The sequence below is a fragment of the Anguilla rostrata genome, chromosome 16 (genome assembly GCF_018555375.3).
Source record: "Anguilla rostrata isolate EN2019 chromosome 16, ASM1855537v3, whole genome shotgun sequence".
Classification (NCBI taxonomy): domain Eukaryota; kingdom Metazoa; phylum Chordata; class Actinopteri; order Anguilliformes; family Anguillidae; genus Anguilla; species Anguilla rostrata.
This window is the reverse complement of record NC_057948.1, coordinates 6,203,220-6,225,024: the sequence shown is the minus strand read 5'-3', so window position 1 is coordinate 6,225,024 and position 21,805 is coordinate 6,203,220. Positions and strand designations below refer to the sequence as shown.

The 21,805-nt window shown below is 42.1% G+C and overlaps 1 protein-coding gene across 5 annotated transcripts in view; it reads right to left on the bottom strand.

Moving 5' to 3' along the window:
• Positions 1-15,068: 15,068 nt before the first annotated feature.
• LOC135242545 (cytoskeleton-associated protein 5-like) overlaps positions 15,069-21,805 on the bottom strand; it is a 44,288-nt gene continuing 37,551 nt past the window's right edge. For 3 of the 5 annotated variants that reach the window (XM_064313659.1, XM_064313661.1, XM_064313660.1), the window contains exons 37-44: positions 20,654-20,841; positions 20,226-20,301; positions 19,765-19,953; positions 19,176-19,313; positions 18,819-18,902; positions 18,370-18,532; positions 17,815-17,966; positions 15,069-15,812 (exon numbers count right to left, since the gene is read on the bottom strand). In XM_064313659.1, coding sequence (XP_064169729.1) covers positions 15,558-15,812; positions 17,815-17,966; positions 18,370-18,532; positions 18,819-18,902; positions 19,176-19,313; positions 19,765-19,953; positions 20,226-20,301; positions 20,654-20,841 — 1,245 coding nt within the window. In that variant the 3' untranslated portion in view covers positions 15,069-15,557. The remainder of the gene's footprint in view (positions 15,813-17,814; positions 17,967-18,369; positions 18,533-18,818; positions 18,903-19,175; positions 19,314-19,764; positions 19,954-20,225; positions 20,302-20,653; positions 20,842-21,805) is intronic. The other 2 variants (XM_064313663.1, XM_064313664.1) reach the window with 2 other exon arrangements.

The following is a 21,805-nucleotide window of genomic DNA, read 5'->3' as shown; positions in this document are numbered from 1 at the left end:
GCGCGTCAATTTTTTTATTCATTAATTTATGCTCGGGCTTTTAAATGTATTCCCCATGGCCGTCAGGCTGCAGTGTCTACAGCACGTGTAACTCGGGCACCGTAGTCACGGGCGGCTGTACAATCTCAACACCAGATTCAGAAACAGTCTAACATTTTGAGGAGAATTCCAACATGGCTCTAAATCGAACCCAGTCTGAAAGCCGTCATATTCAGCCACGGTCAAATTAACTTTAACAGGTTTAGTCACAGAATTATCCAACCTTTTCGGCTCAAAGTCCCTCTTGGCATACGTGTCCCTCAGACCAACAATTTTATAATGAGCTTCTCACTTATAAGGGAAAACAGACATAAATAATTCCAATCAAATATGACTTGGGTTCCAGAAGAGAAACTAACACAAGGGTACATAACTTGCATCAAAAAAGCAGTAAATGAGTGTGTTGGCTTGTTCCGATAATTGAGTTCCTTGCTTGCGAAACAGCCAAACTTACAAAGCTTCAGAAACTCAGTATCTCTCTAGACCCATGCTCTCTGCTTAATGATAAAGTTGAAATACTATGTTATACAAATACTTTTTTTCTTTCATGAGTTGACACCATGTACTCATCTATTTCTTCCATGAATTTGGAAACATGGTCATAGTGTGCTATAATGTAAAACAGAGCTATCAGCCAATATGGCCAACCACATAGCACTTACTGACACCAACCCCAGAATTTCTGTATCATGCATCCCTAGTGTGCACTTTTTCATGTTTGTAGGTTGGTGCAGGTTCATTCCAAACAGCAGCTAATTTAGACCATGGAGGGGCACTCAATCCTGGTCCTGGAGCAACTGGTTTTTACTGGTTTTTGTTGTAGTCATAATTTAATTTATAAATGAAAGCAGTCAGTTACATATTTCACCCTGCTTCCCTTGGGTTGAAGTTGCTTGGCAACTTTCAGGCCAGAGCAAACCATCAGTGTCTGCAGGTTTCTGTGATTTCCTTTCAATCGGCAACCAATTAAGGGCCTGAGAACAAGTTCTGAGAATTCTTCAGGCAATCAACGACTTAAACGAGTCGGCAGTGCTGAAACACCAAAAACCAGCAGACACCATGGCCCCCCAGGACTGGGTTATGACACCCGTGAGATGGGCAATCAATGACTTTGAAGACGTCAATGCCGAAACGCACAGAGAACCAGCAGATACTGCAGCTCTCAACGGCTCGAGTAGCTACCAGACCCCGGATATGCACTGTGGTAAATGGAAAATGGACTGCATTTATATAGCGCTTTTATCCAAAGCACTTTACAATTGATGCCTCTCATTCGCCAGAGCAGTTACAGGTTAGGGGTTAGGTCTCTTGCTCAAGGACACTTCGACATGCCCAGGGCAGGGTTTGAACCGGCAACCCTCCAACTACCAGACAATCGGTCTTACCTCCTGAGCTATGTCTCCGTCTCGGGGATTCCATACTTAGAGTTTACAAGCACTCATCAGCAGCAGATTTGAGCAAAAACAAATGGATTTCATGGAAAGAAGTTCATTTTTCATTAAACGGATATGAATACAGGAAGCTTACCTGTCTGCGCAAAGTTAATTGTGCTAGCCAAGGTACCGGTCGCTACTTAGCAAATCCGCTTTGGCCCACCGGATAGACTGCACAGGTGGTATTGGGTAATTAACAGGTTTTTGCCAAAAACATGGTGTAATCCATAAATCATAGGTCCTTCATATGCTCTGAAGATTGGCATTACCTCACAACAGCACTGAAAAACACCAATTTTTACAAAAAATCCTGCGCCCTTTCGTCCATTAATGACCGTGTAACCACAGGGGTGTGCAGTCATATTCGAGAACTTAGGACAGGCAGGTTTCTGTTCTAGCAGAATGACGGAGTGTAGCACAGTGGGTAAGGAACTGGGCTTGTAACCAAAAGGTTGCAGGTTCGATTCCCGGGTAGGATACTGCCGTTGTACCCTTGAGCAAGATACTTATCCAGCTGTATAAATGGATACAATGTAAAAATGCTATGTAAAAGGTGTGTAAGTCGCTCTGGATAAGAGCGTCTGCTAAAATGCCTGTAATGAATGCTAAAACACATGTTTAGCTCATCAAGGCCATGATTAGTTCATTAGTGTTGTAGCTAGGAAACTCATGAAATTCAATTAATTAGGAAACGTGTAGACCCATCACCAATTTTAAGTCCATTTATCAATAGTAATCTTTTACTTTTAAATTTTAACAGTTACATTTTACTCAAGCTTGATATGTGGTTTTTAGTTTCAAGTACGATTAAAAAATAAACGGGTTTTGTAAACAGGAAATTGTCACAAAAATATTTGTTTTAGCTTTAACAATCATTCCTTAAGCAAAAAAAAAGGTTAAACTGTTGCATTTGTACAGCCATAATGAAAAGTATCAATGAGCCATAAGATTATACCTTGATCTGCAAGTTGACAGAACTGCTTCGAAGTACATTTCCAAAGGCTGGCAATGCTGTCTGCTTATAGCGTCACAACCTACAGTTACGCTACTTGGAACTTAATTGTAAGTGGCATAGTAGGCGCGAGAGGGAATTTGAGGATTTCGCGCTAAAAGTATCGTAATGGATTTCAGTTGTCCCTGGGTAAAGGATGCTCCCGGTTCGTTCATCCAAAAACAGCCGGTTCTGCACTTTCGCAAACAACTTTGGCTAAAAGCTTCCGTCTAGATTGTAAAGCGTTTTAATCATTTTCGGCTTTCAGAGCGACTCGGCACGATTCACGGAAGTGGCTCCTAGCCCGTGAATGCGTTTAGTGTTTTCCAATAGCCTAACTGAGTGAGTGGGCTTCAATCACACGAGAATGTAAACAGTGAAAGAAAATGAGAGTTTGATGACTGTCCTTGTGCTTTCTTGACTGACGGATGGCTACATATATTCAATACGACTGTGTGGTGAAACTAATTCTCGGCCTGTCTTCACTCTGATAAAGCATTTTCTTTGCATGGAAGATACTAATAAACAAATGATTGCTGATACTTCCCTGCCACCTGCTGGACATTTCAAGCAATAGAAAGAAATTCAGACAGTACTACAGAATTACTGTGCAGCCTAAACATTGGTAATAAAAAATATCGAAATGTCCATCATTTCTTTATGCTACTGTTAGCCTATACCACCGTATTTTTACAATGGGCACACCAACCATAGGAGTTTAAGGAAAAAAGGTTACTATTTTGAATGTATTTTTAACTGAGGGCGAAGTCTGAATTAGCCTACATTAAACCAGGATAAGCATCTCCCATTTGGTTGCAGTAGGCCTACATGATAAACTTGTATTCATTCCCATTGTAAAGGACTATACTGCCCTACAAAGCCTAACTGCAGTAACTACGCAAAGGGTAAAACTGAGAAAAATGGCTTTAAAGTATTTTAACTGGCCAGCCAAATGTGTTATAGGTATATCAGTGATATTGCACTAATTGTACATGTATTCATGAGGTAAATTTTATGCCCAAAAACCATGATGGCTGATTTGACCTTTAACCCCAAAAATGTAGTTACTGCACTTTGCCTTTGCATTGCCTTAAATGGTTCTAAGAGCAATGCAAAAGCAAAGTGCAGTAACTACAATGTTCTCAGCTTTTATATTGTGTTGTCAGTGAACAAAAACTATTTTGACACTGATTTTGTTATAATTGTATTTAACAGTAGGCTATTTAAAAACTCTACTTATGGATTTGTGCATGTTTAATTAAGTCTGGACAAATTGAGAATTTTAGACGTTTAGTCTTAATATCATTTCATTTCACTTTTTTACTTATTCACCTATCTAGATAATTATTTTCCTATCAATTAAACTTTGCATCATCATCTTCAATTTCATCATCGTTGTCATCACCACCACTGTTGTTGCCTTGATGACAATCACATTAATAATTTTCATTATCCTTGTCTTTACTATTTAACACAATGAATAAATACAAGGCTACACTGAATCACAGTACAATGTGTTCATTATATTACATGTTTTAAACAGCGGCGTGTTTTGGTGGAGCGCAAAACTTTCCTTTAAACTAATTGATCTCAAACTGTTTTAATTAATTTTCAGTGATTAACAAGCATGCAAACGATCTGACTAATCAATTGGAAAGTGACAGACAGCTTCTTCGCATTGTGTTAGGGAGATTAAATGATAAATGCGATTTAGAAAAATCCGTTTTAATCACTAAGCAGTGGCAGAAACTTCCCTGATTTTCCTTGAGTATCAATACAATTAATCCACAAAATAGGCTACTCAATACTATCATATATAGCCAGCTCTCCCCAAATAGGCAGTTTTAGCGAGTAGCCTAGGCCTTATAGCCTACATTTATTTTCATTTGCAGTACGAAATTGTGCACATTTTTAATCTATATTATTTGCGGATACATGCGCTTCTTTCTCCGCACTCGTATTCCTACAATGCGTAGGCTAGATTGTAAACAATCTTTAAGTGCATGACATGGCATCGGCGATGATGTGAAGTTACAGATGATAATGTTACAGCTACAGGGAGCAGGTAAGATAACGCTAGCTAACTAAACATCGCCTGTCAGTCAGCATATATAGCGAGGCTGACAGGTGTTTTATAATGTGATTGCTAGTTTCTCAACGCTTAATGTCATCGTTACTTAGCGTACCTGGGTATTTTCTTTTCAACACCAGTTCCACTATCCTCTTTCCCCTGGATAGTGCCATCTTAAACAGCTTTGTTGTGTGAGGTTAGATGGGTGAAATCGGCTGGTGGTAGAATCCCAAAGCAGTCGCGTGAGGTAACTTAGATGGGTAGATCGTAAAATCGGCCGGTAGAATCCCAAAGCAGACCGCAGTAACTTCACTTACTGCGGTCTGCCATGGTTTTGAGTCGGGTTTTGTAGTTACTGCAATTTTTATACCGTTTTTTCTCTAAAACTTTGTCACAAGATAAAACAGATATCAAGAAGTTCATTTTTAGTTATAACTCAATTTCGACCAAAATGTAGTTACTGCGGTTAGCCTTTGGACGGCAGTATAGGCTTATGTCCAAAATGTGAAAATAATGCAAAAAAGTAAAAATGCAATTAATTGATTTGGATCAATAGGAAATCATCTTTATTGAACAACCCCGGTGAAATAAATGAGCAACAATGTGTTTGAAGACTTTTTTGGAAGAAATATATGTCAGTGGAAAATCAGAAAAATACATAAGGCTATAGGCTTATGTCCAAAATGTGAAAATAATGCAATAAATTAAAAAATGCAATTAATTGATTTGGATCAATGGAAATCATCTTTATTGAACACCACGGTGAAATAAATGAGCAACAATGTGTTTGAAGACTTTTTGGAGAAAAATCAGTGTCAGTGGAAAATTAGAAAAATACATAGGCTATAGGCTTATGTCCAAAATGTGAAAATAATGCTAATTTTTAAAAATGCAATTCATTATTCCAATGCATGGAAATCATCTTATTGAACAACCCGGTGAAATAAATGAGCAACAATGTGTTTGAAGACTTTTTTGAGAGAAATATATGTCAGTGGATAATCAGAAAAATACATAAGGCTATAGGCTTATGTCCAAATGTGAAAATAATGCAATAAATTAAAAATGCAATTAATTGATTGACATCATGGAAAATCATCTTTATTGAACAACCCGGTGAAATAAATGAGCAACAATGTGTTTGAAGACTTTTTGGAAGAAAATATGTCAGTGGAAAATCAGAAAAACATAAGGCTATAGGCTTATGTCCAAAATGTGAAAATAATGCTAATTTTAAAATGCAATTCATTATTCCAATGCATGGGAAATCATCTTTATTGAACAACCCGTGAAATAAATGAGCAACAATGTGTTTGAAGACTTTTTGGACGAAATATATGTCAGTGGAAAAATGTCAGAAAAAAATACATAAGGCTATAGGCTTATGTCCAAAATGTGAAAATAATGCAATAAATTTAAAAATGCAATTAATTCATTGATGGAAATCACTTATTGAACAACACCCGTTAATAAAGGCAACAAATGTGTTTGAAGACTTTTTGGAAAAATATGTCAGTGGAAATCAGAAAAATACATAGGCTATAGGCTTATGTCCAAAATGTGAAAATAATGCTAATTTTAAAAATGCAATTCATTATTCCAATCATGGGAAATCACTTTATTGAACAACCCGGTGAAATAAAAGAGCAACAATGTGTTGAAGACTTTTTGGAGAAATATATGTCAGTGGAAAATCAGAAAAATACATAAGGCTATAGGCTTATGTCCAAAATGTGAAAATAATGCTAATTTAAAAAATGCAATTCATTAATTCCAATGCATGGGAAATCACCTTTATTGAACAACCACGTGAAATAAATGAGCAACAATGTGTTTGAAGACTTTTTGGAAGAAATATAGTGTCAGTGGAAAATCAGAAAAATACATAAGGCTATAGGCTTATGTCCAAAATGTGAAAATAATGCAATAAATTAAAAATGCAATTAATTGATTTGGATCAATGGAAATCTCTTTATTGAACAACCCCGTGAAATAAATGAGCAACAATGTGTTTGAAGACTTTTTGGAAGAAAATATGTCAGTGGAAAATCAGAAAAATACATAAGGCTATAGGCTTATGTCCAAAATGTGAAAATAATGCTAAATTAAAAATGCAATTCATTAATTCCAATGCATGGGAAATCATCTTTATTGAACAACCCCGGTGAAATAAATGAGCAACAATGTGTTTGAAGACTTTTTTGGAAGAAATATATGTCAGTGGAAAATCAGAAAAATACATAAGGCTATAGGCTTATGTCCAAAATGTGAAAATAATACAATAAATTAAAAAATGCAATTCATTAATTCCAATGCATGGGAAATCATCTTTATTGAACAACCCCGGTGAAATAAATGAGCAACAATGTGTTTGAAGACTTTTCTGGAGAAAAATCAGTGTCAGTGGAAAATCAGAAAAATACATAAGGCTATAGGCTTATGTCCAAAATGTGAAAATAATGCTAAATTTAAAAATGCAATTCATTAATTCCAATGCATGGGAAATCACTTTATTGAACAACCCGGTGCAATAAATTAAAAATGCAATTATTGATTTGGATCAATGGAAAATCATCTTTATTGAACAACCACGGTGAAGTAAATGTGCAACAATGTGTTTGAAGACTTTTTTGGAAGAAATATATGTCAGTGGAAAATCAGAAAAATACATAAGGCTATAGGCTTATGTCCAAAATGTGAAAATAATGCTAAATCTTGAAAAATGCAATTCATTAATTCCAATGCATGGGAAATCACCTTTATTGAACAACCACAGTGAAATAAATGAGCAACAATGTGTTTGAAGACTTTTTTGGAAGAAATATATGTCAGTGGAAAATCAGAAAAATACATAAGGCTATAGGCTTATGTCCAAAATGTGAAAATAATACAATAAATTAAAAAATGCAATTCATTAATTCCAATGCATGGGAAATCATCTTTATTGAACAACCCCGGTGAAATAAATGAGCAACAATGTGTTTGAAGACTTTTTTGGAAGAAATATGTCAGTGGAAAATCAGAAAAATACATAAGGCTAAAGGCTTATGTCCAAAATGTGAAAATAATGCAAAAAATGTAAAAATGCAATTAATTGATTTGGATCAATAGGAAATCATCTTTATTGAACAACCCCGGTGAAATAAATGAGCAACAATGTGTTTGAAGACTTTTTTGGAAGAAATATATGTCAGTGGAAAATCAGAAAAATACATAAGGCTAAAGGCTTATGTCCAAAATGTGAAAATAATGCAATAAATTAAAAAATGCAATTAATTGATTTGGATCAATGGAAAATCATCTTTATTGAACAACCACGGTGAAATAAATGAGCAACAATGTGTTTGAAGACTTTTCTGGAGAAAAATCAGTGTCAGTGGAAAATTAGAAAAATACATAGGGCTATAGGCTTATGTCCAAAATGTGAAAATAATGCAAAATTTTTAAAAATGCAATTCATTAATTCCAATGCATGGGAAATCATCTTTATTGAACATCCAGGGTGAAATAAATGAGCAACAATGTGTATGAAGACTTTTTTGGACGAAATATATGTCAGTGGAAAATCAGAAAAATACATAAGGCCATATAGGCTTATGTCCAAAATGTGAAAATAATGCAATAAATTAAAAAATGCAATTAATTGATTTGGATCAATGGAAAATCGTCTTTATTGAACAACCCCGTTGAAATAAATGAGCAACAATGTGTTTGAAGACTTTTTTGGAAGAAATATATGTCAGTGGAAAATCAGAAAAATACATAAGGCTATAGGCTTATGTCCAAAATGTGAAAATAATGCTAAATCTTTAAAAATGCAATTCATTAATTCCAATGCATGGGAAATCACCTTTATTGAACAACCACAGTGAAATAAATGAGCAACAATGTGTTTGAAGACTTTTCTGGAGAAAAATCAGTGTCAGTGGAAAATCAGAAAAATACATAAGGCTATAGGCTTATGTCCAAAATGTGAAAATAATGCAATAAATGTAAAAATGCAATTAATTGATTTGGATCAATAGGAAATCATCTTTATTGAACAACCCCGGTGAAATAAATGAGTAACAATGTGTTTGAAGACTTTTTTGGAAGAAATATATGTCAGTGGAAAATCAGAAAAATACATAAGGCTATAGGCTTATGTCCAAAATGTGAAAATAATGCTAAATCTTTAAAAATGCAATTCATTAATTCCAATGCATGGGAAATCACCTTTATTGAACAACCACAGTGAAATAAATGAGCAACAATGTGTTTGCAGACTTTTTTGGAAGAAATATATGTCAGTGGAAAATCAGAAAAATACATAAGGCTATAGGCTTATGTCCAAAATGTGAAAATAATGCAATAAATGTAAAAATGCAATTAATTGATTTGGATCAATAGGAAATCATCTTTATTGAACAACCCCGGTGAAATAAATGAGTAACAATGTGTTTGAAGACGTTTTTGGAAGAAATATATGTCAGTGGAAAATCAGAAAAATACATAAGGCTATAGGCTTATGTCCAAAATGTGAAAATAATGCTAAATTTTTAAAAATGCAATTCATTAATTCCAATGCATGGGAAATCATCTTTATTGAACAACCACAGTGAAATAAATGAGCAACAATGTGTTTGAAGACTTTTCTGGAGAAAAATCAGTGTCAGTGGAAAATCAGAAAAATACATAAGGCTATATTGCCCTACAAAGCCTAACTGCAGTAACTACGCAAAGGGTAAAACTGAGAAAAATGGCTTTAAAGTATTTTAACTGGCCAGCCAAATGTGTTATAGGTATATCAGTGATATTGCACTAATTGTACATGTATTCATGAGGTAAATTTTATGCCCAAAAACCATGATGGCTGATTTGACCTTTAACCCCAAAAATGTAGTTACTGCACTTTGCCTTTGCATTGCCTTAAATGGTTCTAAGAGCAATGCAAAAGCAAAGTGCAGTAACTACAATGTTCTCAGCTTTTATATTGTGTTGTCAGTGAACAAAAACTATTTTGACACTGATTTTGTTATAATTGTATTTAACAGTAGGCTATTTAACAACTCTACTTATGGATTTGTGCATGTTTAATTAAGTCTGGACAAATTGAGAATTTTAGACGTTTAGTCTTAATATCATTTCATTTCACTTTTTTACTTATTCACCTATCTAGATAATTATTTTCCTATCAATTAAACTTTGCATCATCATCTTCAATTTCATCATCGTTGTCATCACCACCACTGTTGTTGCCTTGATGACAATCACATTAATAATTTTCATTATCCTTGTCTTTACTATTTAACACAATGAATAAATACAAGGCTACACTGAATCACAGTACAATGTGTTCATTATATTACATGTTTTAAACAGCGGCGTGTTTTGGTGGAGCGCAAAACTTTCCTTTAAACTAATTGATCTCAAACTGTTTTAATTAATTTTCAGTGATTAACAAGCATGCAAACGATCTGACTAATCAATTGGAAAGTGACAGACAGCTTCTTCGCATTGTGTTAGGGAGATTAAATGATAAATGCGATTTAGAAAAATCCGTTTTAATCACTAAGCAGTGGCAGAAACTTCCCTGATTTTCCTTGAGTATCAATACAATTAATCCACAAAATAGGCTACTCAATACTATCATATATAGCCAGCTCTCCCCAAATAGGCAGTTTTAGCGAGTAGCCTAGGCCTTATAGCCTACATTTATTTTCATTTGCAGTACGAAATTGTGCACATTTTTAATCTATATTATTTGCGGATACATGCGCTTCTTTCTCCGCACTCGTATTCCTACAATGCGTAGGCTAGATTGTAAACAATCTTTAAGTGCATGACATGGCATCGGCGATGATGTGAAGTTACAGATGATAATGTTACAGCTACAGGGAGCAGGTAAGATAACGCTAGCTAACTAAACATCGCCTGTCAGTCAGCATATATAGCGAGGCTGACAGGTGTTTTATAATGTGATTGCTAGTTTCTCAACGCTTAATGTCATCGTTACTTAGCCTACCTGGGTATTTTCTTTTCAACACCAGTTCCACTATCCTCTTTCCGCTGGATAGTGCCATCTTAAACAGCTTTGTTGTGTGAGGTTAGATGGGTGAAATCGGCTGGTGGTAGAATCCCAAAGCAGTCGCGTGAGGTAACTTAGATGGGTAGATCGCAAAATCGGCCGGTAGAATCCCAAAGCAGACCGCAGTAACTTCACTTACTGCGGTCTGCCATGGTTTTGAGTCGGGTTTTGTAGTTACTGCAATTTTTATACCGTTTTTTCTCTAAAACAAAGCAAAATTTAACTCTGAAACTTTGTCACAAGATAAAACAGATATCAAGAAGTTCATTTTTAGTTAGAACTCAATTTCGACCAAAATGTAGTTACTGCGGTTAGCCTTTGGACGGCAGTATATCCCGGACTAAACCGCAAGACACAATCCCTTTCGAAATAAGTCCACGGTTCAGATTTATTCCATTAAACCTGCCCCTTCTTGGGTTCTGCTTTCAAACCAGATACAAGAATATCGGGACGGGAAGATCAAAAAGCAGAATCACACGAACTACTTCTCAGTTTGTCCTGTAATGGGACATGTCCGCAAAGATTTACAATCTAAACACTCCCTATAACAGACAAGGAAACCTTTCTCAAAGACACTAAAGGGAAAAAAAATCGGTTTACCGTGTGGGTAACATCGATGTGGAAAGTCTTACGCAACAAATCTACAGAAAAGTATAACTTGGTTTCAAAAACTCGAATAATTATCATTATGGATGCCATTATAATAACATTAAATTGTGTATATCCATCTAAGGAAATGTACAGTACAGCCACTGGTAATAGTGGTATGGAAGAAATAAATAAAATACCACTTCAAATCATATAACTGACTATTTTATCAAATCATATAACTGACTCTTTTTCTTTTTTAAACCTCACTTGCTTACTTTCCAGGGGTTCAGACCTGGTTTTGCCCAGTTTTCTTCCCGTTTCTTCTGTAAGGCGACATTGAAAGAAATGTCCGTAAAAACTGCTATACGAGTACAGCTGAATTGAGATCCGTTCTGTAAACATTGGGACCACACTGATTAAAAGCAAACAAAAATCTCGCCTCACTTCAGGTCATTGAAATACTATTAAGAGTTTCGTTAAAAGAGTTCGTTTCCCCCTTCTCGAGGAAAACATGACTGCATTCATATTGAATGGCCCGACAGTAACATTACATTATTCACTCTTTGGAGACGTCAAAAAGGATTCCATTCCCGATGCCTGCACAGCCAGTTATGGCGGTCATTCATAAAACAATCATTATTCCACATGGAGGACATGCCGCATCACGCAAGCCTGCATTTCAACTCCACTTCCCATTCCTGAAAGCACTTGACAGTAAACGAAGACTATAAATAAAGTTATACATTTTTCAAAGCAATCAGAAGTCATTAGACATATTTGCATTTTTAAAGGAAGACGTATCTTTTGGGTTATATTTAGCCGTGTGCGAGTTCTGCAACCGGTGGTCTTAAATTCAAGTGATGATAGGCTAAGGTCTTGATCCTTATACTAAATAATTCAAATTTACTTTAAATAATTTAGATACTTTTTACAGCAAGCCAACGTTGGTGCAGACCATAGAATGCCACATCACCAAATGACTATGTGCCGTAGATGTGCATATTTAGAAATATTACCAGGGCCTTTCTGTTTCGTTTGCAGGTTCTCCCCTAATATGAATGGGTTTTCCTCCAGATACTCCAGTCTCCTCTCACAGTTCAAAAACATGCAGGGTAGACTAGCTGGAGACTCTAAATTGCTTGTAGGCATGAGTGTGTGAGCGAACGGTGCATGTGCCCTGGGATGGATTGACAAACTGTCCAGGGTGAATTCCTGAATCTCGCCCATTGCATGCTGGGATAGGCTCCGGCCTCCCCGACCAGGAATAAGTGGGTTAGATGACAGATGGATGGATAGAAATATAATACAAAAAACAGACTTAAATATGTAAGCATAGGTTATTTTTTTTATATCAGATGAAACGGTAGATTTTCCATGGCCTGCTGCTTAAGGAGGGCCCTTAAGGAGGCAGACCCACCGGGGTTCACACGGCTCTTGTTTAAATTCAAAGCGCCAAAGCAATCCTGCTTTTAACAGGGATTTGCATTTTAAGTCATTTGATATTCAAATATTAGCAGGTTCCCAAGACTGAATGTTTGAATAACCTAACAATTTATTTTTTTTGTTTCACTATACGAAGCGAAAGCACTTTTCTGTGTAAACAATGATGAGCCGCAAGTTATCCATTTGACTGTCATTACGAGATTGACATGGTTGCTGTCCGTTCCGGTCTATTAACATGAAATAATGAAACTTCAGAAGGAATATTCTAGAGTTTGTGTAGCTCATGGAAACATCGCCATTGTCTGCATAATCAATTGTTAAACCATGTTAAGCCCTGCTAAACCACTCAGCTACCCCTAACTTGCTGAGAAGGTTGAAATCATGACATTCCAGCAAAAAATAAATACATAAAAAATGTATAGTGTATAGAAATAATCTTTAGTTGACAGCTGCTTTGCAAAAGAAAAATAAAATAAAAACATTGATCGTTTGTGGCACTCCAAGGTAAATATTCAATGACATTTTGAAACTGGCCTTGGTATATGCCTGAATGGTTGCGTATATTGCATTGTCAGAAAAGCAAAGCTTCCGGAACATCACCTTGCGAAACTCAAAAGTAGCTAGCATAATTTTTCTTGAAGATAATGGCATGTAGGTTAGCTCTGAAGAGGAGTTGTGACAGCGCCAATGATGTCAGTTGCTCGAGCTAGGAGAATTCACAGTGCAAAATGGGGCCCAGAAGTTAAGCTGACTCCTCCCCCCCCCCCCCACATTTTAACCCAACTCTGAAGCAATTAATATCGTCTACAACCTTCGAGGGGGCAGTTTCAACATCGTGAGATCTTCTAAAGCCTGACTGATGGGCGCAGGTTATATAGACTCAGACCTCAGGGATGAATGCATTATTTAAGGCCGTAGAACTCCTGCTGTGAACGTCGGCTTCTGTTCCATCCCAGTACGGAAACTTGATCCTTGTAAATCGACCGCAATCTCCGATGAAGATCCTGAAATGAACCGGGGCTAAGACGCCTAACTCTTCTCAGGTAGGTTTGGACACCGCCTGCTTTATCCCGCAGGAGCCCTCCGTTTGAACTTTGAAAGCGCGGGTAATGGGGAACCCGCTTCCCCGACCGTAATCGACTGGGCCGCTGCGGCTGCGCGCACTGGAAACGAACACGGGAACAAGTTCACGACGCGACGTTTCTGCCGCGTCAGCACCCTCGCAGATCGCGAGCTCTAGAACTGAAGTCGGAAAATTGTACAATTTACTCATGTCGCAGACTTGAGAGAGAAACGTACGCTGGGTTAAATCCTTTGCGTGCAATCCACTTACACAGCCGGTTAAATTTGAGGCGATTCAGGCGAAATGCCTTACTCGAGGAGACGCAGTGATCGAATCTGCCAGCACTTAGGAACTGAACCCGGACAATACGTTTAGACTGAATCAGTCCGCACTATGGAACCGAACAGGATTAGTTTGAATTGAATCCGTACTTTGGAACCGAATAAGAAGCTTTGATTAAATCTGCTGGTATTAATGGCTATTGATGAGCATGACCAATTCCTTCAGAACAGAGCCCTTCTTCCCCGGACAAAATTATCTGCAGTTAACGTCAAAGACAGGCGTGCGCAATTCAACTCCTGGAGGGACAGAGCGTAGATCAGCTATTGTTCCAACCTAATTATTCCATCATAATTTTCTACACGTTTCTCTGCCAGCGGTGCCCAATCACGTGCCAAGGAGTGCGGAGAGAATGCAGGTTTTCATCCAATCACTGCACCTGCTGACTTCACTAATTAGTTCCCCCCTCACTAGCTGAACACAACTCTCCGGTGTGTTAATTAGTGAAATCAGCAGGTGCAGTGATTGGTTGGAATGGCCCATGATTGGTCACCACTGCTCTACAACAAATTTCCTACAGCAGACCAGAGAACAGGTTCCCCAAGCATGCATGCAGTCTTGCTGATGACTATCAAAAATGTCAAATCAAAAATATAGTTGGGGGTAATTACATTGGCATGAACTGATAAGCCCCCAAGTGTACATCCTCAAATGCCCAAATTTTCCCTCCAAACACAACCCATTTTGTACTCTCCACCAATAAAGGCTTACCCGTTCTGCCACACAGACCAAACAGCAACGCCTTTCGCAATCATTCCACCTTCTCCATCACTAAGCATCCAAGCACATCACAGAACTTTGGTTTATCAATTTATTTTGTAAAGAAAAAAAAAAACAACAAAAAAAAACTTTATTGCCTTTTACCTATGGATAATAGTTAGCCTTGATGAGACTACATTCAAAACTATTCTGAGAGGGCTGAATGTATAATGAGAGTGACGTCCTTCAAACTACAACCAATCCAAAAAATAAATTGAAAAAAATGACATGCCGGAAACTGCTCAAGGCATGCCAGACATGTAGGAGTAAACGGTGTTTTAGAGAGCAGCGTTTATTAAATTCGAAACTTTATTTACAAAAAAAACGGTTACTTCCTGCTTTCATGCACCATGATCCCAACAGAATCATCGTTTCGGCAACTCGAGAAAATGGACAGGAAACGGAAAGGTACGGAACCGAAAAGGGTTAGCAGAGAAAACAGAAAAAAGAATTCACTACTTTTTATTATTAATTTTAAAATCTCAACAAAACAAAAAAAAAAAAAAGAGAGGAACGTGTTAAATTATACATATTACAGCGATCTCCACAGAGAAACTGTACACTAAAATCTTGACACTTGAGAATTCGAGTGGTTAAGAAGCCTAGAGTATATACAAGTAATTGTGCCACGATACTTGACAAAAAGTAGTCCACTTATGTTACAGCGAGACTTTTGTACACTGGGAGGGGAGGAGGCGGGGTGGGAGGGGGCGGTCCCTGAAAGAAAAAAAAAAAAAAAAGGGGGGCGGCACCCTCTGATTTCATTGGCGGTTGTTCTTGATCCTCTCCAGCCTCTTCTTGAGGTCGTCGAGGTTGGCGGCGGGGGAGGAGGAGCGGGAGGAGGCGCGGGCGGGGCTGTGGTGGGAGAGCGGCTGCTCGCGCGACTCCTTCAGCTGGGACAGCTTGCTGTGGAGCATGTCCGTGGAGGAGGCCACCGAGGGGCGGGAGAGCAGCGAGGTCAGCGGGGTCCGGTCCTCCTCCTGCGACGGCTGCGGCTGCAGCTGCTGCTGCTGCTGCTGGTGGGGGCGTGGCGGGTTGCCGTGACAACCGCCGCCAGGGGAGACGGGGGGGGGGGTGCAGGGGGGGGAAGAGAAAAGGGGGAGAGCGTGAGCGACGCTTGCTACGTGTCCACCGGGGCCCTTCGACTACCATTTCGTGAGGGCCAAAATTTCTTTTTAAAAATTACATTACAGGCATTTAGCCTTATACAATATATATATTTTTTTACATAGCATTTACACTGCATCCATTTTATACAGCTAGAGCTGAAGCATATATATATATATATGCTATACTATACTGAAGCAATGCGGGTTAAGTACCTCGGCTCAGGGGTACAACAGCAGTTACCTACCCAGGAATCAAACAGAGTTCCTCACCCACTGTGCCACACCGGCGCCCATAAGTAAGCAAACATTAAACTGAATATTACCGACGGCTGCTGTTTTGTTACCGGGGGGAGACGCGCAGTAAGTGAATTGCCCTGCTTTAACGCGGCGAATAAACGTTTCGGCGCCCCGAAGGCGAATTCGGAGGGGAGGGGAGGGGGGGACCGCGCTGAATTACCGCGCCCGACCTTCTCGTTTGGGAGGAAACGGCGGCGCCGTTGCGCCGAGCGTTACTCGGCCCGTAACGCCGTTCCCTCGTAGCGCGCCCGTCGACGCTGCGCTAGCCGCGGCGCGACGGACGCGTTTGCCGCGCGGTAGAAATACGGGGGCGCGCCGCCAAAGCGGAGCCCGCGATAAATAATTAAAACCGTTTGAGAAACCGCAACAACAAAAACAAAAAAACCCTACGGCTGAACTGCAAGCTTTGCTAGCGCTGCAGGGCCCGTTCAAACTGGTGCGCTGCTGCCCTCTGCTGGACGTTCCGCACTTTACAGCGTACATCGAAAGAGAGCAAACATCATGTACAACTAGCTGAGACCAGGAGCCAGAGAAAGCATGGAATAGGCTGCACTGCTCCCTAAATATTTTATTTCTGGAAAATATTTACGTTTGCCAGCAATGTACCTTCAAAAAAGTTGCACTGCAAAACCGGAAAGTGGCAAAAGGTTATACACATTTGCCTGTTAAGTGGAAAACGCTGCATCAGATTGACTGAATACTTGACTGTGACATTGCTGTATAATCCATTTCTACAAGGGACTCTAAGCTAAGGAAAAGCGAAAGGGAAGATGGCAGCCTTCAGCACTTCCTGTTCTGAACTCAGACAGGAAATGCTGTTCTGAATGTCCACCGCGCGAGCCAAGAAATGCTCAGTCACACTCTCACCCCCCCACACCTGTCGTCGTTCTAGCTCAGTTCACTCCAGACGTACTGTGAGGACCGGACCTAGGGCAGACGTGGTGCGGAACAGAGGGTCTTAAACAGAACGGTACAGAATTTTTTCCCCATCAGGACAGAGAAGAGAGCGTCACTCTAATGAAAAGGGGGGTTGACATGGAATTGTGTTAATAGCACTTCACGGACCAGTACGAGAGAAACTCTAAACCGTACTGGTCATGAGGGAGCCAATGATTGAGTGGAGTGTCGTGTGGAGTGTGAGAGGAGAAGTGGTGTGTGTGTGTGTGAGAGGAGAGGAGAAGTGGGGTGTGTGTGTGTGTGTGTATGAGTGTGAGAGAGGAGAGAAGTGGAGTGTGTGTGTGTGTGTGTGTGAGAGGAGAAGTGGTGTGTGTGTGTGTATGAGTGTGAGAGAGAGAGAAGTGGAGTGTGTGTGTGTGTGAGAGGAGAAGTGGAGTGTGTGTGCGCGTGTGTGAGTGTGAGAGAGAAGTGGTGTGTGTGTGTGTGTGAGTGAGAGAAGTGGAGTGTGTGTGTGAGAGAGGAGAAGTGGAGTGTGTGTGTGTGTGTGTGTGTGTGTGTGTGAGGAGAGGGGAAGTGGAGTGTGTGTGTGTGTGTGTGTGAGAGAGGAGAGAAGTGGAGTGTGTGTGTGTGTGTGTGAGAGGAGAGGAGAAGTGGAGTGTGTGTTTGTGAGAGGGGAGGGGAAGTGTGCGTGAGTGAGAGAGGAGGGGGCGGGTACCTTGCTGTTGTTGTCCAATCCGTGCCGCTGCCGGAGGATCTTCAGCCTCTCGTAGTAGACGGCGGGCTCAAGCTCCTCCCCGTTGGTGTTGAGTGGCGCCGCGCTGGAGGCGGGCACGAAGGCGGAGCCGTCTGTGCCGCGCTGGGGGATGACTGCAGAGAGAGAAACGCCGCCTGTCAGCAGAGCTTAGCACCGCCCCCCCCCCACAGGGGATCAGAGCCCTGACCAATCAGCTGTGTTCAGAGCTGAGGGGTCAGAACCCCGGCCAATCGGGTGTGTTCAGAGCTGAGGGGTCAGAACCCCGGCCAATCGGGTGTGTTCAGTGCTGAGGGGTCAGAACGCTGGCCAATCGGCTGTGTTCAGTGCTGAGGGGTCAGAACGCTGGCCAGTAGTGAGCCAGGCTAGAACACGCCGTCTAAGATTGGTGGCGTGTTCTGCAGTGAGCGAGTTTCAAATGCAAGCGAGTTTGAAATGTACGAGATCTGATCCGTAACACGTGTGTGCGTGTGCGTGTGCGTGTGTGTGTGTGTGCACGTGCGTGTGTGTGTGACGTACCGGCGCTGGAGCTCTGAGTCCTGCCCTTGCCCTCGCGGTCCGACTCGATCATGCGCAGGCCCCGCTCCACGTAGCTCTGGAAGAAGGGCGAGGTGTTCTTCAGGAAGGGCTCGATGTCGGCGTCCGAGTACTTCAGCTTGTACTCGTACAGTTCCGTCAGCCCCTGCGGCAGAGGGAGGGAGGGAGAGAGAGAGAGGGGGAGGGAACAAAGGAGTGAGAGAGAGAGAGAGAGAGAGAGAGGAGGGAGGGGTGGGTGGGAGAGAGAGAGAGAGAGAAGGCAGGAGAGAGAGAGGGAGGGAGGGAACAAAGGAGTGAGAGAGAGAGGGAGAGAGAGAGAGAAGGCAGGGACAAAGGAGTGAGGGAGAGAGAGAGAGAGACTGCGTTCAGCACCCGGAACCACTGGATGCAAAGCACCCCCGCGCTGCACGCTCACGCTCGAAACCGCTCACCTCCTTCGTGTTTTCCTTCGACCCGATCTTTTTGAAGATCTCCGAAAGGATGTCGCTCACGTTGGCCCTGGAAATCTTCTCATCCTGCAACAAAAAAAGGTGTGATGAATAACGACACCTGACACACAGGACAGGGTTACAGACGAACGCAGACGAATGTAGAGCTGAAACACAGGACAGGGTTACAGACGAACGCAGAGGACTGCAGAGCAGCACACAGGACAGAGTTACAGACGCATGCAGACGACTGTAGAGCTGAGGCACAGGACAAGGTTACAGACGAACGCAGACAACCATAGAGCAGCACACAGGACAGAGTTACAGACGAACGCAGACGACCGCGTGATCGACACACACCGTTTTGACTGCTCCCTTCTCGCTCCCCTTGTCAGACTTGGAGCCGGACAGGTCCCCAGAGTGCTTGACCACCCGCCTGAGGTGGGCCTCCAGCTCCGACTCGTTCCTGTTCTCGATCATGGACAAGTGGTCCATGATCTGTGCGAGACACAAGGGGGGGGGGGAGGTCAGAGCTTTTAAACATCATGGTTATAGAGATTTTAAATAAGTCAGATGGTTATCAGATAGGAGCTTCTCCTGATCATAGGTGGTTTTCTCTGTATTATGCATTTTTGTTTGGCGAAGCCTTCGAGCGCTCTCTGCGCGCTGTTAGCCTAGCGTGGGGGGGTGTCTTAACTGCTTGTATTTTTTTCATAGATTGCGTTGTTGCCATTCTCGTTGTGTTAGTGTTAATCAGTTTAACCTTCAGGGTCCAAGTTGAACTATGCGGTTGTTCCCTGCACTTGGACCGGTACTTCTCTCTAAGGGTTTTCGTCATACTTGTTCCTGGTTATGGTTATATACACTTTGTTGTACGTCGCTCTGGATAAGAGCGTCTGCCAAATGCCTGTAATGTAATGTAAATGTAATGGGGGGGGCAGGCACACACCTTGGGGCCGCACAGTCTGCAGAGCGTGTGCAGCAGGGTCTTCAGCGTCCGGTAGGGCATGTCGCATTTGAGCTGCTTGAGCTTCTCCCGGGGCAGGACCTTCATGAAGTTGTGGATCTCCAGCATGATGCGGTCCAGGTTGAGGCTGTCCATGGTCTCCGGGAGGAAGCGGATCATCCTCCACAGACACTGGGGAGACAGGGGGGAGGGGGAAGGGGAAGGGGCGTCACCACGGGGGGCGGAGCCTAAACAGCATCACAACTTGCATGGACACACGCTCTTATACACAAACACACTCAGGCATGCACACACACAGGCATACACACACACACACACACTTTTTCCCCCTCACAAAAATACACACACATCCTTGCAGCCTCACGTGCACACTGCATGCAAGCGCGCGCACACACATACAGACACACACACACTCGCGCGCAAACACAGACGCGTGACAGTACCTTCAGGACTAGCTCGGCGAACTTGGGGGTCCCGGCAGAGGAAATAAGGCTGTCCTGCAGCAGCACGAGGATCGCACTGAGAGAGAACAAACAGCGTCAGGGACGGACGCACGGACACACAGACTCAGTCTGAAAATCAGGCTTAATGCGAGCAAAACCTTTTTAGCTCACACAAAACCAATTACACGACTAACGATCGGTGATGGCATTTGCTTTGCACCAATCAATGGCTGTGTTATTGGTTTTTGCGTGAGCTGAAAGGTCTAAAAGGTCTTGCGTGTGCTAAAGTGCTTAGTAAATCAGGCTCTAAGAGTCGACAGACAGACAGGATGGACAGACAGACAGAGACAGAGAGATGGACAGACAGGGACACAGACAGAAACAGACACACACAGAGACAGACAGAGGAGGAGGGGAAAGCGGTCAACCTGAGGATGTTGGTCTGGTCGGACTTCCCCAGCACGCGCACCACCAGCATGTTGACGGAGCGGATGAGCTGCTGGCCGTCCTCGATGTCCTCCACCCGGGAGTCCAGCATGAGGGTGATGAGGCCGTGCATCAGGTCCTTCAGCACGCCCATGGAGGCCTCCCGCGCCAGGCTTTCAATGGAGAAGAGCTGCAACGGCACCACGGTCCTTACAGCCTGACCTTACTGCCCTGTGAGCCTGACCAGGCTGCTCATAACCTTACAGCACAATGAGCCTGACCAGGCTGCTCATAACCTTACAGCACTATGAGCCTGACCAGGCTGCTCATAACCTTACAGCACAATGAGCCTGACCAGGCTGCTCATAACCTTACAGCACTGTGAGCCTGACCAGGCCGCTCATAACCTTACAGCACTATGAGCCTGACCAGGCTGCTCATAACCTTACAGCACTATGAGCCTGACCAGGCTGCTCATAGCCTTACAGCACTATGAGCCTGACCTGGCTGCTCATAACCTTACAGCCTGACCAGGCTGCTCATAACCTTACAGTACTGTGGGCCTGACCAGGCTGCTCATAACCCTACAGCACTGTGGGCCTGACCAGGCTGCTCATAACCTTACTGCCCTGTCAGCCTGACCAGGCTGCTCATAACCCTACAGCACTGTGGGCCTGACCAGGCTGCTCATAACCTTACAGCCTGACCAGGCTGCTCATAACCTTACAGGACTGTGAGCGACCAGCTGCTCATACCTTACAGAGCCTGCCAGGCTGCTATAACCTTACAGCACTATGAGCCTGACCAGGCTGCTCATAACCTTACAGCACTATGAGCCTGACAGGCTGCTCATAACCTTACACCTGCTACCAGGCCGCTACTACAGACTTGAGGCCTGACCAGGCTGCTCATAACCCTACAGCACTGTGGGCCTGACCAGGCTGCTCATAACCTTACAGCCTGACCAGGCTGCTCATAACCTTACAGGACTGTGAGGGTGACCAGGCTGCTCATAACCCTACAGCACTATGAGCCTGACCAGGCTGCTCATAACCTTACAGCCTGACCAGGCTGCTCATAACCTTACAGCCTAACCACGCTGCTCATAACCTTACAGCCTTACACTTGCTTCCTATGCTATGCTAAGAGTTGCC